Here is a 12,938-nt window from a genome sequence, read left to right on the forward strand (position 1 = left end):
ACCTACCTCAATATAATAAAGGCCATATATGACACACCCACAGCAAATATCATACTCAGTGGTGAAAAACTGAAAGCATTTCCACTAAGATCAGGAAGAAGACAAGGTTGTTCACTCTTGCTGCCAACATAGTTTTGGAAGTCCTAGTCACAGCAATCAGAGAAGAAAGAAGAAATAAAAGGGATACAAATTGGAAAGGAAGAAGTAAAACCGTCACTGTTTGCAGACGACATGATACTATACATAGAAAATCCTAAAGATGCCACCAGAAAACTACTAGAACTAATCAGTGAATTTGGTAAGGTTGCAAGATACAAAATTAATGCACAGAAATCTCTGGCCTTCCTATACAGTAACAACGAAAAATCAGAAAGAGAAATTAGGGAAACAATCCCATTTACCATTACAACATAAAGAATAAAATACCTAGGAATAAACCTACCTAAGGAGGCTAAAGACTTGTACTCAGAAAACTATAAAACACTGATGAAAGAAATTAAAGATGACATAAACAGATGGAGAAATATACCATGTTCTTGGATAGGAAGAATTAACATTGTGAAAATGACTATAGTACCCAAAGAAATCTACAGATTCAATGCATTCCCTATCAAACTACCAAAGGCATTCTTCACAGAATTAGAACAAAAAATTTTACAATTTGTATGGAAACACAAATGACCCCGAATAACCAAAGCAGTATTGAGGGATAAAAACAGAGCTGGGGGAATCAGGCTCCCCGACTTCAAACTATACTACAAAGCTACAGTAATCAAGACAGTATGGTACTGGCACAAAAACAGAAACATAGATCAATGGAACAGGATAGAAAGCCCAGAGATAAACCCACGCACATATGGTCACCTAATTTATGACAAAGGAGGCAAGAATATACAATGGAGGAAATACAGCCTCTTTAATAAGTGGTGCTGAGAAAACTGGACAGCTACATGTAAAAGAATGAAATTAGAACACTCCCTAACACCATACACAAAAATAAACTCAAAACGGATTAACGACATAAATATAAGACCAGACACTATAAAACTCTTAGAGGAAAACATAGGTAGAACACTCTTTGACATAAACCACAGCAAGATCTTTTTTGACTCACCTCCTAGAGTAATGGAAATAAAAACCAAAATAAACAAATGGGACCTAATGAAACTTCAAAGCTTTTGCACAGCAAAGGAAACCATAAACAAGATGAAAAGACAACCCTCAGAACGGGAGAAAATACTTGCAAATGAAACAACAGACAAGGGATTAATCTCCAAAATATACAAACAGCTCATGGAGCTGAATATCAAAAAAACAAAAAATCCAATTAAAAAATGGGTGGAAGACCTAAATAGACATTTCACCGAAGAAGACATACAGATGGCCAAGAAGCACATGAAAAGATGCTCAACATCACTAATTATTAGAGAAATGCAAATCAAAACTACAGTGAGGTATCACCTCACACCAGTCAGAATGGCCATTATAAAAAAATCTAGAAACAATAAATGGTGGAAAGGGTGTGGTGAAAAGGGAACCCTCTTGCACTGTTGGTGGGAATGTAAATTGATACAATCACTATGGAGAACAGTATGGAGGTTCCTTAAAAAACTAAAAATAGAATTACCATATGACCCAGCAATCCCACTACTGGGCATATATGCAGAGAAAACCATAATTCAAAAAGACACATGGACCCTAATGTTCATTGCAGCACTATTTACAATAGCCAGGGCATGGAAGCAACCTAAGTATCCATCGACAGATGAATGGTTAAAGAAGATGTGGCACATATATACAATGGAATATTACTCAGCCATAAAAAGAAACAAAACTGAGTTATTTGTAGTGAGGTGGATAGACCTAGAGTCTGTCATACAGAGTGAAGTAAGTCAGAAAGAGAAAAACAAATACCGTATGCTAACACATGTATATGGAATCTAAAAAAAAAAAAAATGGTACTGATGAACCTAGTGGCAGGGCAGAATAAAGACATAGACTTAGATAATGGACTTGTGGACATGGGGTGGCGGGGGAAGCTGGGGCGAAGTTTGAGTGGCATGGACATACATACACTACCAAATGTAAAATGGATAGCTAGTGGGAAGCAGCCACATAGCACAGGGAGATCAGCTTGGTGCTTTGTGACCACCTAGAGGGGTGAGATAGGGAGGGTGGGAGGGAGGCTCAAGATGGAGGGGATATGGAGATATATTTATGCATCTGGCTGATTCACTTTGTTGTACAACAGAAACTAACGAAGTATTGTGAAGCAATTACACTCCAATAAAGATCTATTAAAAAAATAGTTATTTTTCTTGGTGCACACATTTTTAATTTTTTCCCATGGTAATTCAGAATCTGATTAAAACTACCAAATGATGAAAGTCTTAGTGAAGAGGGTTGGAACCACTGAAAAATCTGAAAAGCTATTTTGGTAGAACTTGTACAGTAGATGGTTCCTGTTACATAGAAAAACAACTGCAAATTCTTGCCAGCAGGAAACCATCTAAATACATATTACTTACCACATGAGGTAATAATGGGATGCACAGGGACTGCTTGCAGCCCCGGCAAGGATATTGCTGGTGTGCTGCTCCAGGATTTCTAGGGAGTTATTATTACTTAATATTTAGAAAATTATATGCCACAAATGTGCTAAGCAAAAATTAACAAGATCTTAGCCTTCAGGGAGCATCCTATATTCTACGTGAGACAGCATTCATACACAGTTCCCTAAAGGTTTACCCATTAAAAAAAGACATGAATTTTCCTCCTGGTAAAAGGAGATTGTTACCTGATTAGAAGCCGTTTTACTACTTTGTGATCTGAGTAGAATTAGGATGTCAATTCAGGTGGCTAGGGTTAGCTTATGGTCACTGATCTTCCTCCTGTTTTTCTTAAAGAATTATAAGGAAACTCATCTTTTTGAATATTATTAAGGGCTCCTATAGGCTAGGATTTTAGAAGTCCTTCCTAGTGTAATAAAAAGCAAAATATCACAGACGTGAATCTTAATCACATTTTGAAACTTACTGTATTATATCTTTGTTTTAAAAAGACAGTCAATTCTTACTTAAGGTCACATTTTGACACTTCCCTCAGGCAGAAGCAGATAGCTAAGCTGTGTGAAGCATGATAATGGGGTTAAACAAGTTTCTGTTGACCTTTAAAAGATGTATAATCTACCTCTTTGTACAAGAGTCAACTATAGCAGCATTCACAGCAATAAAACTATCAGTTGCAATTTATTTACATCTTGTTTTATTTCATTTTCACAACAGCCCTTTGAGAGTGGCATTATATATATCTTCACTTTATGAAGATACGGTTAGAAGGATCCTTTCCTTATAAAGACAAGGGAACTGAAGCTCAGAAAGGTTAAGCAAATTATCCAAGGTCAGACAGCCAGGAAGTTGCAGAGTCAGGATTTAAGCCTTGTCTGTTTTTTCCCAAGGCATTTGCTTGTTGCATTATGTTGTACCACTTCTCCTAATGGAGATGCAGATTTTATAGGTGAAAATTCTGATATCTTTACTAGCATAAATACTATTCTATAGTTTTAGGATGTGAAAAATAAGAGAAAATTTCTGTTAAAATTATGTAGGTCACAGTTTCTCAAAATATAATGGAGACTTGAGCTTGTGGTAGAGGACTGTTGGATAAACATTTGAATGTTCAAGACTGGAGTGTGAGACTGTCTCTTTGCTCCTTGATGATCCACTCTCTGGAGGAAAAACTCTGCTTTAGACTAAAGACCTCATTTCCTCCTTCCCTCAAATGCAGATTGAGGGAAGTTCTAAGCCTTAACATATAGTCTGTTCTCTACCTAGAGTATGATTTTTCATTGTCTTTGTTTGGCTAACTCCTCGTCTTTTAGTTCTCAGCTGAAGCCTCCTTTCCTAGTGTGGCCCTCCGTGATCCCTAGACTTGATCTATTCCCCTGCAATTCCAGCTCTTCACTCTTCTTGACATCTGTTACACATATTGCCATTCTTTGTTCATTTTCCTGTGAAGGGGATGGGCCCTATCTGTTTTTTCAGCATTTGTTATATGTAGATGCTCACTATCTATTTGTTGGATCAACAGATGGACAGCTGTCTCCACTTAGAGGACATTCTCATCTTAAAAGGCTTAGATGGATCAGTGTGGTATTTGGGGAAGATTCATGGAGTGATCAGCTTAGCCAACTCTCCTCTAGGCCTTTGGGGAACCACTTTCCTTTCTTTCAGTCCTTCTCTCCATGCCTTCTCCTATCATTAGAGATAGTTGGGGACTTTGGGAGGAAAAAGGACAGAAGGACCACTCAGTCTGACTCTAGTCTGGTCCTTAATCTAAAGGAGCATGAAGAACCCTCATGGCTCACAATAGGTCTGGTGATTATCTGGCAAGAAGACTTGATATGATTTGGGACTAAAACTGTGTCGGGCTGATAATAGAATATCCACTGGTTTGGCCTTTAGTCTATATATCACTTGTAAACCAGTAGCAGGTCAAATATCTGGCTAAAGAGTTGGGATTCAAGAGTCAAACTTGTTTTTATTAGAGCAATAACTAAACACAAAATCTACCAGACTTGACATCTTAAGACTTGGAATTCAGGGCCAGCTCTGCCATGACCTATTTGTGGGGCCCTGGGGAAGCCATTGTCTTGGTCTTATTTTTATCTTCCCAGGTTTTTTTGGAGACCAGGATGAGAGCATACATGAGAGAGAATTTTCATAACTATAAAACATAAACTTACTCATATTGTAGTTCATTCTGCTTCAGAAAGTCTTCCACAGTGAAAATATCTTCTGCTTTAACACGGAAGTCAACTGTACTGTGAGGTTTGATTTGTGTGACAGAATCTGGTTTCCAGAAGTCAATCTGAATAAGGAATAAGATGTATATTGTACTGGACACCTATAATTCAGTGGGTGAGTTATCACCAGCAAGCACACTATTGCTGTACTCCAATGAGTTATTTTCAGACTCAAATTATCCATGAAATCTCTTAAAAATCTCTCCTTTGAATGAATAAGAGTTGGGACCAAGCAGTTAGATGTCACTAAAAGTGTTTACACATACATACATAGCATTAATTGATTATGAACAAGCATGAAGAGCGTATAATTATCTCCCATAATGTTAGTTAATTGCAGTATTCTATAACTGCTCTCTTCTATTTATTGATTTTCTAGAACAGTTGCTTATTGTGATAGCAATGTTTGTGGTAATGGATGTATGTGCTGAATGAATGATGCTGAATTAATTGGAGCCACAAAATTTAAAAGTGAGAAATTGAGCTTTCTCTTACTTTTTAATGGACTCATTTTATGAGTTTATCATGGAACTCAGTGCTATACAAGTCATAGTAATGTGTGGAACCAAGAACATCCCTGACCTGTGGAGGATCCATCAGGGAGGAAAAATGTATCTTTCCACAGTGGTCATGTTGGCACCATGGCCAGAAACAAAATATTCTTGAGGATCCAATAATGTGCTGACATTTTCATTTGTTCAATTATTCATCAACTATTACTGAGGACCTACTATGTGCTAGGGTCTGTGCCTGAGACCAGGAATACACTAGTGAGCAAATCAAACATGGGGAGATTTTAGAGGAAATTGTGCACAAAAGTAGGATGACATATTTGATAATTCTAATGTTTTTCTTTGTGGATGTGTGGTTTCAGATCTCCTTTCTCCTTGGGAAAATATTAACCAATGACATTCTGCCTCTCACAGGTCTCTGTTTTTCTGTTCTTTGCTTGAGCTGAGTAAAGGCCTAGAAACCTGAGGTGACCCTGACATTGGATCTTTCTCTGCCCTGTGTCTCACTCAATACCTGTTTAGATATTTATGAGCTAGTCTCAGGATGGAGATGTGACAGGTGGTGGTATTTAGGACCATTGCTTTGGAACTTAGAAGGGAGTTTGGGCAGACTTAGAGGTTGTTAAATAGAAACTGATGATGTAAGATAATAAGATGACTCAATTTTAGATATACCTGTGGAGAATCCAGGTGCCTATATCCTGTCCTGGTAATCTTCAAACCTCTGTAGATGTCTAGAGGGTACTGAATCATGAGTCAGGGTCATAGGGAAGGTCAGGGGAATGGGAGGCAGGGACATTAGGATTACACAGAGGCGGGATTCCAGAAGAAATAGTGTGAGCATGGTTGTCACTAAGGTATTGAAAAGAGAGAGTACTGATAATTTGACAAGGATTGGCTGCAGAATGTGATCTATTGAGTCAAAGATGAGAGGATAAAGGTGAGAGGTTAAAAGATAGTGGAGGGGGACTTCCCTGGTGGTCCAGTGGTTAAGAATCCGCCTGCCAATGCAGGGCACGCGGGTTCAATCCCTGGTCGGGGAACTAAGATCCCACATGCCAAGGGGCAACTAAGCCTGCGTGCTCTAGAAGCCCGCACACCTCAGCTAGAGAGAAGCCCGCGCGCTGCAGGAAAGAGCCCGTGAGCGCAACGAAGATCCTGCGTGCCACAACTAAGACGCAACACAGCCAAATAAATAAATAGATAAATATTAAAAAAAAAAAAAAAGGTAGTGGAGGAAGTATAAAGGCTTATCATGATAAAGACAGAGAAAGCAAGGGCGGGTGATGAATTCTAGTTAGCCAGCATTGTGAAGAGAAGGGCCATGAAGACAAGCACATTATAGGAGAAAGCATATGTTTAAAAGTTAACTCTGAATTTGTGTTCTTAATAAATGCCTGTCATTCCATGGTGGGATGGGAGAGGGAGGTGTATCTTTATTATAGACACAGAGGTTTAGAATTGGTAAAGCACATAAAGTCCTCCAAGCATCTGTAGGCAACTTGACAGCGCCCCACTCATACCTAACACTGGGGCCTTTTAGCGTGCTCAGGAGACTCCCCACTGCCAAGATCTGCATTTCTGTGCTTGAAAACTCCCCCAAACTGGAAAAAGCCTAACAGCTCGCAGCAGGCAGGAGGTGCCAAAGAAATAACTCTTTCCAGAGAAGTGCTTAACCAATGACCCTAGCAAGTTGATGTCTAAATATTCCAATTCTGTCATTTCTCAGGTGGGATAATTTTGATGCATGTGGTTTGCACCCTTTCCTGGAATTTCTCTGTAGGATTAAGCTCTAGTCATCCTCTGTGGTAGCTGGCTTAATAGTGCCCCTTTTGTTTGCTGCCCTCCCTTCTCTGTATCACTCCTCACTTGTCTACCCAGGCTCCCTATACTTTCCAAATGAAATCTTTGCCCTTGAATCTTTGTCTAAGGGTCTGCTCTGGAAGAACCTACATTAAGATGCTAGCTTCCCACTTAGAGTAACAAATACCTGCACAATATCCTTGATGTTGGTTCTAATACAATCTTGAGTATATCTAGTACTACTTCAGAACAGCCTAATTGCCTTTTGGATGGTTTTCCTTCTGATATTAAGTTGAAAGTTGCCTTCCCTAATCTTCTAACCTCTTGTGCAAACGTTTGTCCCGGCTCTGCCAAATATTGGGAGAAATATATATATATATAATTTCTGAACCCCATTTAAGAAAATATATATATATTTTTAAATGGGGTATAGAAATCTCTTAAGCATGTTTGACAGAAGACTTGCAGACCTAACCTGAGGTCCTGTAAAAACTCCAGTTTGACAAGGAGAAAATTGGCCAGCAAACATACCAACATCCAGCACTATGGAGTCCTGCAAATATGATGCAGACTTAGTAACCTGGAGTTAGTCTCCAGTTCTTAGGAGAAACGGAGCCAAAAATCAGGAGCAACATTATAGGCTTATAGATGTTTACAATGCATTAAGTATGGTTACAAATAATAAACTTAAAATATCGGTACAGGGAGATAAATATAAATTTCGGTAATTACCAACACTTTGTGAATGAGATCTATGTTTAAAATATGGAAGTGGAGTAAAATATGTGATATGAGATATGGGAAATTGAATTATTATATGTAAAGGAGTTATAAAACTGAGGTTATAAAATTATAAATCCAGGAACCTGAGTGACAAAGAACCATTTGTTGGAAGATAAAGGAATATCTTTAAGTGATACCACTGTGGGAATGTCAACTTAATCAGCCAGCTGGCTAATACTTAAAGAGTCCTTCCTAAAATATATTACAAAACCAGCACAAAAGCAAGTAGTGTATTCACCTTAAATTCTTTTGGGAATAAGAAGGATTCATAAAAGAATAAATATTTGTGTGGGGAATTTTGGTTCTTCACATATTTACACAAATTTGTTTCTTCACGTTACGTTTGACTATGAGTTGAGCATATTATAGACTCTTCATTTATCTTGATGGAATTTTCCTTTCTTGTTGGAAGAGGAAATGACTTCTACTCTAGGCCTAGTTCCAGACAGCAGGGAGAAGCTTACAATCATAATGGAAGTGATGGGAACATTGGAAGACTGTAACCAAGTTATCTTGGGCATGCACCTGAAACTACAGAAACAGAGTTCAAGAAAGTACTGAGAAAAGAGAATAGGTTTTGTGGTGAATATCTCCAATAAAGGAGCAAGGAGATAAAATAAAACCCTTACTATACAATTACACATGGAAAGAGGGAGGCTGCTAGAGTCCACTGTGGTCACAGGTCTCTCCAATACATTCAACTTTTAAAAGGACATGTTCAAAAGCAGGGAGGAAGGACACATGGCCAAGGATGAATACAAAGACTAGATGCCCTTGTAATGATCTTATCAGGAAGGCTACAGTCCAGAATATGCTGCACTTGCAAGATTGCTAAGGAGAGTAAAAATCTCTCTTTTTTTTTAACATCTTTATTGGAGTATAATTGCTTTACAATGGTGTGTTAGTTTCTGCTTTATAACAAAGTGAATCAGCTATACATATACATATATCCCCATATGTCCTCCCTCTTGCATTTCCCTCCCACCCTCCCTATCCCAGCCCTCTAGGTGGTCACAAAGCACCGAGCTGATCTCCCTGTGCTATGTGGCTGCTTCCCACTATCTATCTATTTTACATTTGGTAGTGTATATATGTCCATGCCACTCTCTCACTTCGTCCCAGCTTACCCTTCCCCCTCCCCATGTCCTCAAGTCCATTCTCTACCTCTGCATCTTTATTCCTGTCCCGCCCCTAGTTCTTCACAACCATTATTTTTTTTTTAGATTCCATATATATGTGTTAGCATATGGTATTTGTTTCTTTCTGACTTACTTCACTGTGTATGACAGACTCTAGGTCCATCCACCTCACTACAAATAACTCAATTTCGTTTCTTTTTATGGCTGAGTAATATTCCATTGTATATATGTGCCACACCTTCTTTATCCATTCATCTGTTGATTAAAAATCTCTTTTTCAATCATGTTGGAAATAAAATGAATAAAGAAGAAACACGCAGTCTCACTGCTTGGAGCTAAGGTATAATGTTTGCAGCTGGAAGAGAGGAAGTAGCCAGATTGAACTCTTGTTTGGCTTTTGTCTTTTCTAAGGAGTTATACTATCTCTTGTTTTTTCTACTTCTACTGAGAGATGAAATTACCATAAGTAAAGAAATTTTCAAATATTATGATTTTAGCAGAAAAACCTTCTTTGGAAAGAGAACATTGAGGCCCAGGATAGATAAGGAGAGAGGGGATTAGTCTGGTAATGCAAATTGCATTCAAAATCCTGGATCTAATGACAGTAATAATAACAAATGCTTACATAGTTTTTACTATATAAGTTCTTTCTAAGTGCTTTACTTATATTAATTCTTTTAAATCTCACAACAATCCTGTAAGGTAAATGCTCTTATTCTCCTTATTTGACAAATGAGAAAGTTGAGACCCAGAGAGGCATCCAAGGTCCAGCTAGCAAGTGGTGGAGCCAGGAATCAAACCCAGGAAGTCTGAGCCCAGATTCTCTGCTCTTGACCACCAGAAAATGCTGAATTTTAGGTAACTAAAAAAATACTGAGGATGTGATTGCAGAACTTTCCCAGCAATCTTGGAGGAATCAGAGCTTGAAGGGATCACTGAGGAGTGGAGGGGGCACGTCTTGGATTTCGTGAACAGGAAGACACGTGAATCCCAGAAGTGGGAGCTCCAGGGGCCTGGCATGGATACTGGCAAAGTAAACTGGAAGCAGATGGACTGCGAATATTCAGAAAAGGAAGCCATGATCCTTGGGAGCCAGCACGGTTTAAAGCAAGAATAAAAGTCAAGCCCAATTAACTTCATGTTATTACTGAAAGAGACCACTAGCCTGATAGAATGCTGAATCTGGATCTTAGCAAAGCATTTGACCAAGTCTCTGCATTTATATTCTTCTTTACAAGCTGGAAAGCACAGTGTTAGCTGTAGGTAACACCACAGTAACTTGGGTAGTAGAGCAAACTCATCCAAGGAGAGTTGGTTAATGAACCACTTTCAGTGCTTACTTAACACTGTGTCTGGCATATTGGAGCCTCATGATAAATAGGTATTAAATGAATGAACCATGAAGGGTGCCTCTAATTCTGTGCTGACCCCTGACTTCCTTAATGTTTTTTCTTTATCAGTGACAAAGATAAAAGTCAAGAAGGCATGTTTATCAAACTTGCTGGTGATACAAAGTTAGGGCGAAGAGTTATTTGGATGAGTGAATTAATTTTTAAAACTGTCTCAATATGCTATCAAGATAATTTTTAACAGAGTAAATCTAAAATCCTGCATTTAGGTTAAAAAATTAATTAGGCAATTACAGAAGGAAGAATACCTTGCTTGAGGGTGATTCATGTGAGAAAAAAATAGCCTAATAGTTTTGATTGGCAATAGGTTTACTATAAGCTAAGAGCATTCTAACTGTTCAAGATGCTAAAAAGAATCTTAGGCCCCATTAATAAGTGTCTGCTTTACAAATGAAAGCAGGCAATGGTTCTACAGTATGTATTAATCAGAGCACACCTGGAAGTCCATTGTCAATTCTGAGAGCTACATTTTAAAAAAGAAATATAGACAGAAAGATTGAGCTATATTCAGAGGTGACCAGAATGATCAAGTGTCTGTAAACCAGTGCTAAGAGAAATGATGGAAGGCCTGGAAAAGATAAATCTTAGAAGTGAGACAGTATTTGACTTAGCTAGGTCCAATGGGTCAAAGATAGAGAAGGTAGCTTTCAGCTCAGTATGACGATTAAAATGATTTGTAAGGCAAATTTGCTACCTTGAAAAAGCAGTATTCCTACTATCCTTGGAAATAAACAGTTTTTATCAGGGCTAGTAACCAGGGATGCTGTTTCCACTGAGGAAGTTCAAATTTGAGTGGAAGGCTGCAATAGATGACTTTATATTCTCTTTCAATTCTAACCTTCTGAATCTGTTTCAGATTATGACACTCTTTACCTTCTTTTTTCCTCCACACCTTAAAAGCTAAAAAGATAACTATAGAAAGATAGATGGATGGATGGATAGATAGATACTTAGGAGCTAGTAGAATATTTTGGTTTCTATATTCATGAAAAGGCAGCATTGGATCAAGTAAACTATTGTGGTCAGCAATAGCTTCCTGACACACTATATATATATAATTAAAACTGTCAGTTTTCATCCCATATACAGTGGATTTTTAAAAATAAAGTAGCCTAGAGATTTTGGTTTCTTGAAAGTAAAAGTATGAAAATCACTCCTGGCTTTTTACCTTCTTTACCCCATTCATGCCATATCATTAAGAGGGCCTGAATCAAGGTCATGAAAACTCAAGCTGTTTGATTTGGAATGAAAGAAAATCAAAGAGAACAGATGATACATGGGATGTGGAAATGAATATCAAGTTGGACAAAAGCCCAGTTTTTCTGTAATATCCAAGCTGATCATTTTTCTCTTTTGCCTTAGAAGGGAAGTTACTGTACATTAGATGTTCTATGACCTTTGCAGCAGTTTCAGCTCATTCAGTTGTCATGCTCTGGCAGCTCTTTAAAAAGTTACCCTGGATTTATAATACTATAGGGCTTATGGCAATCTAATTTAGGCAGAAAAAGAAGGCATGGGGGCACTAAATGTTTTTCAAGTTTTTATTTCTTGCTACAAAAGTGCTATAGTTAATATTTCATGACATTCTTCCTTTGATGGAATCATAGTATAATCTAAGATTTTAAAATAAGTGTGAAGGAAACCCTATAGCATAGAATTGTTATTTACCTGACTGATGCTGGCCAACTCACGGAGTAAGTCGATGTCATTTTCATCTTCAACACTGACACGGAACACCTTCTCACTGAATGGTGAGATACAGAAGAAAGAGAAAATTTAAAATTGGGTAATGTGTTCAAATTTTTTGGCTAACAAGGAAGGGCTTGCTCATTTAAGGTGTCAGTCACTTACCCTTCAAAGTGCTCACCAGAATGGTGAGCAGATGCTAGGGTCACAGTCACGAGAATCAAGAACGCCAACATTGTGCCTGATTAGGTCTTTTGGTGGGTTTCACCTGCTTTTATAATCCGGGGTGTTCTTTGTTTTCTTCTCCTGATTGCAAATAGAGACTATCAGATCTTGATTAAAGGTTTTCCTGGCATTGTTGCCCTGGTAGCTGTGTAAGGTCTGCGAGTATATCTCTCTTAACACCTGTGGAAACAGAGCAAATAATCTGAAGTTCAGCCTGTCTGATTTGGATGTCAGACCTAGAATAGTCTGGAGGTAAAGGAGTTTTAAATAAAATCTATTTTGTAGCCTCTAACATTTTTTTGATTTGAGAATTATATAGAACAAATTCTATAGAATTTGACATCCCAGTCAAGGTGTAGAACATTTTCATCAGCCTAAGAAGTTCCTTTGAGCATTTTTCCAGTCTATTTCTGTACTCCCCTCAGGCAACCACTATTCCCATTTCTAGCTTCATGCGTTAATTTTGTCTGTGCTAAAACTTTATATAAATGAGGTCATATGGTATATATTTCTTTGTGTCTGGCTTCTTTCATTGGAGATAACATTTTTGAGATTTATTAGTGTTTTGTTTGTATTA

General features: G+C 38.0%; 1 protein-coding gene across 1 annotated transcript in view; it reads right to left on the bottom strand.

The window, feature by feature from the left end:
• CPB1 (carboxypeptidase B1) overlaps positions 1-12,372 on the bottom strand; it is a 39,260-nt gene extending 26,888 nt beyond the window's left edge. The window contains exons 1-3 of the mRNA XM_061193565.1: positions 12,302-12,372; positions 12,119-12,194; positions 4,745-4,869 (exon numbers count right to left, since the gene is read on the bottom strand). Of these exons, the coding sequence (XP_061049548.1) occupies positions 4,745-4,869; positions 12,119-12,194; positions 12,302-12,372 (272 nt within the window). The remainder of the gene's footprint in view (positions 1-4,744; positions 4,870-12,118; positions 12,195-12,301) is intronic.
• Between the last annotated feature and the right edge of the window lie 566 nt (positions 12,373-12,938).

The sequence above is a fragment of the Eubalaena glacialis genome, chromosome 6 (genome assembly GCF_028564815.1).
Source record: "Eubalaena glacialis isolate mEubGla1 chromosome 6, mEubGla1.1.hap2.+ XY, whole genome shotgun sequence".
NCBI classification, from domain to species: domain Eukaryota; kingdom Metazoa; phylum Chordata; class Mammalia; order Artiodactyla; family Balaenidae; genus Eubalaena; species Eubalaena glacialis.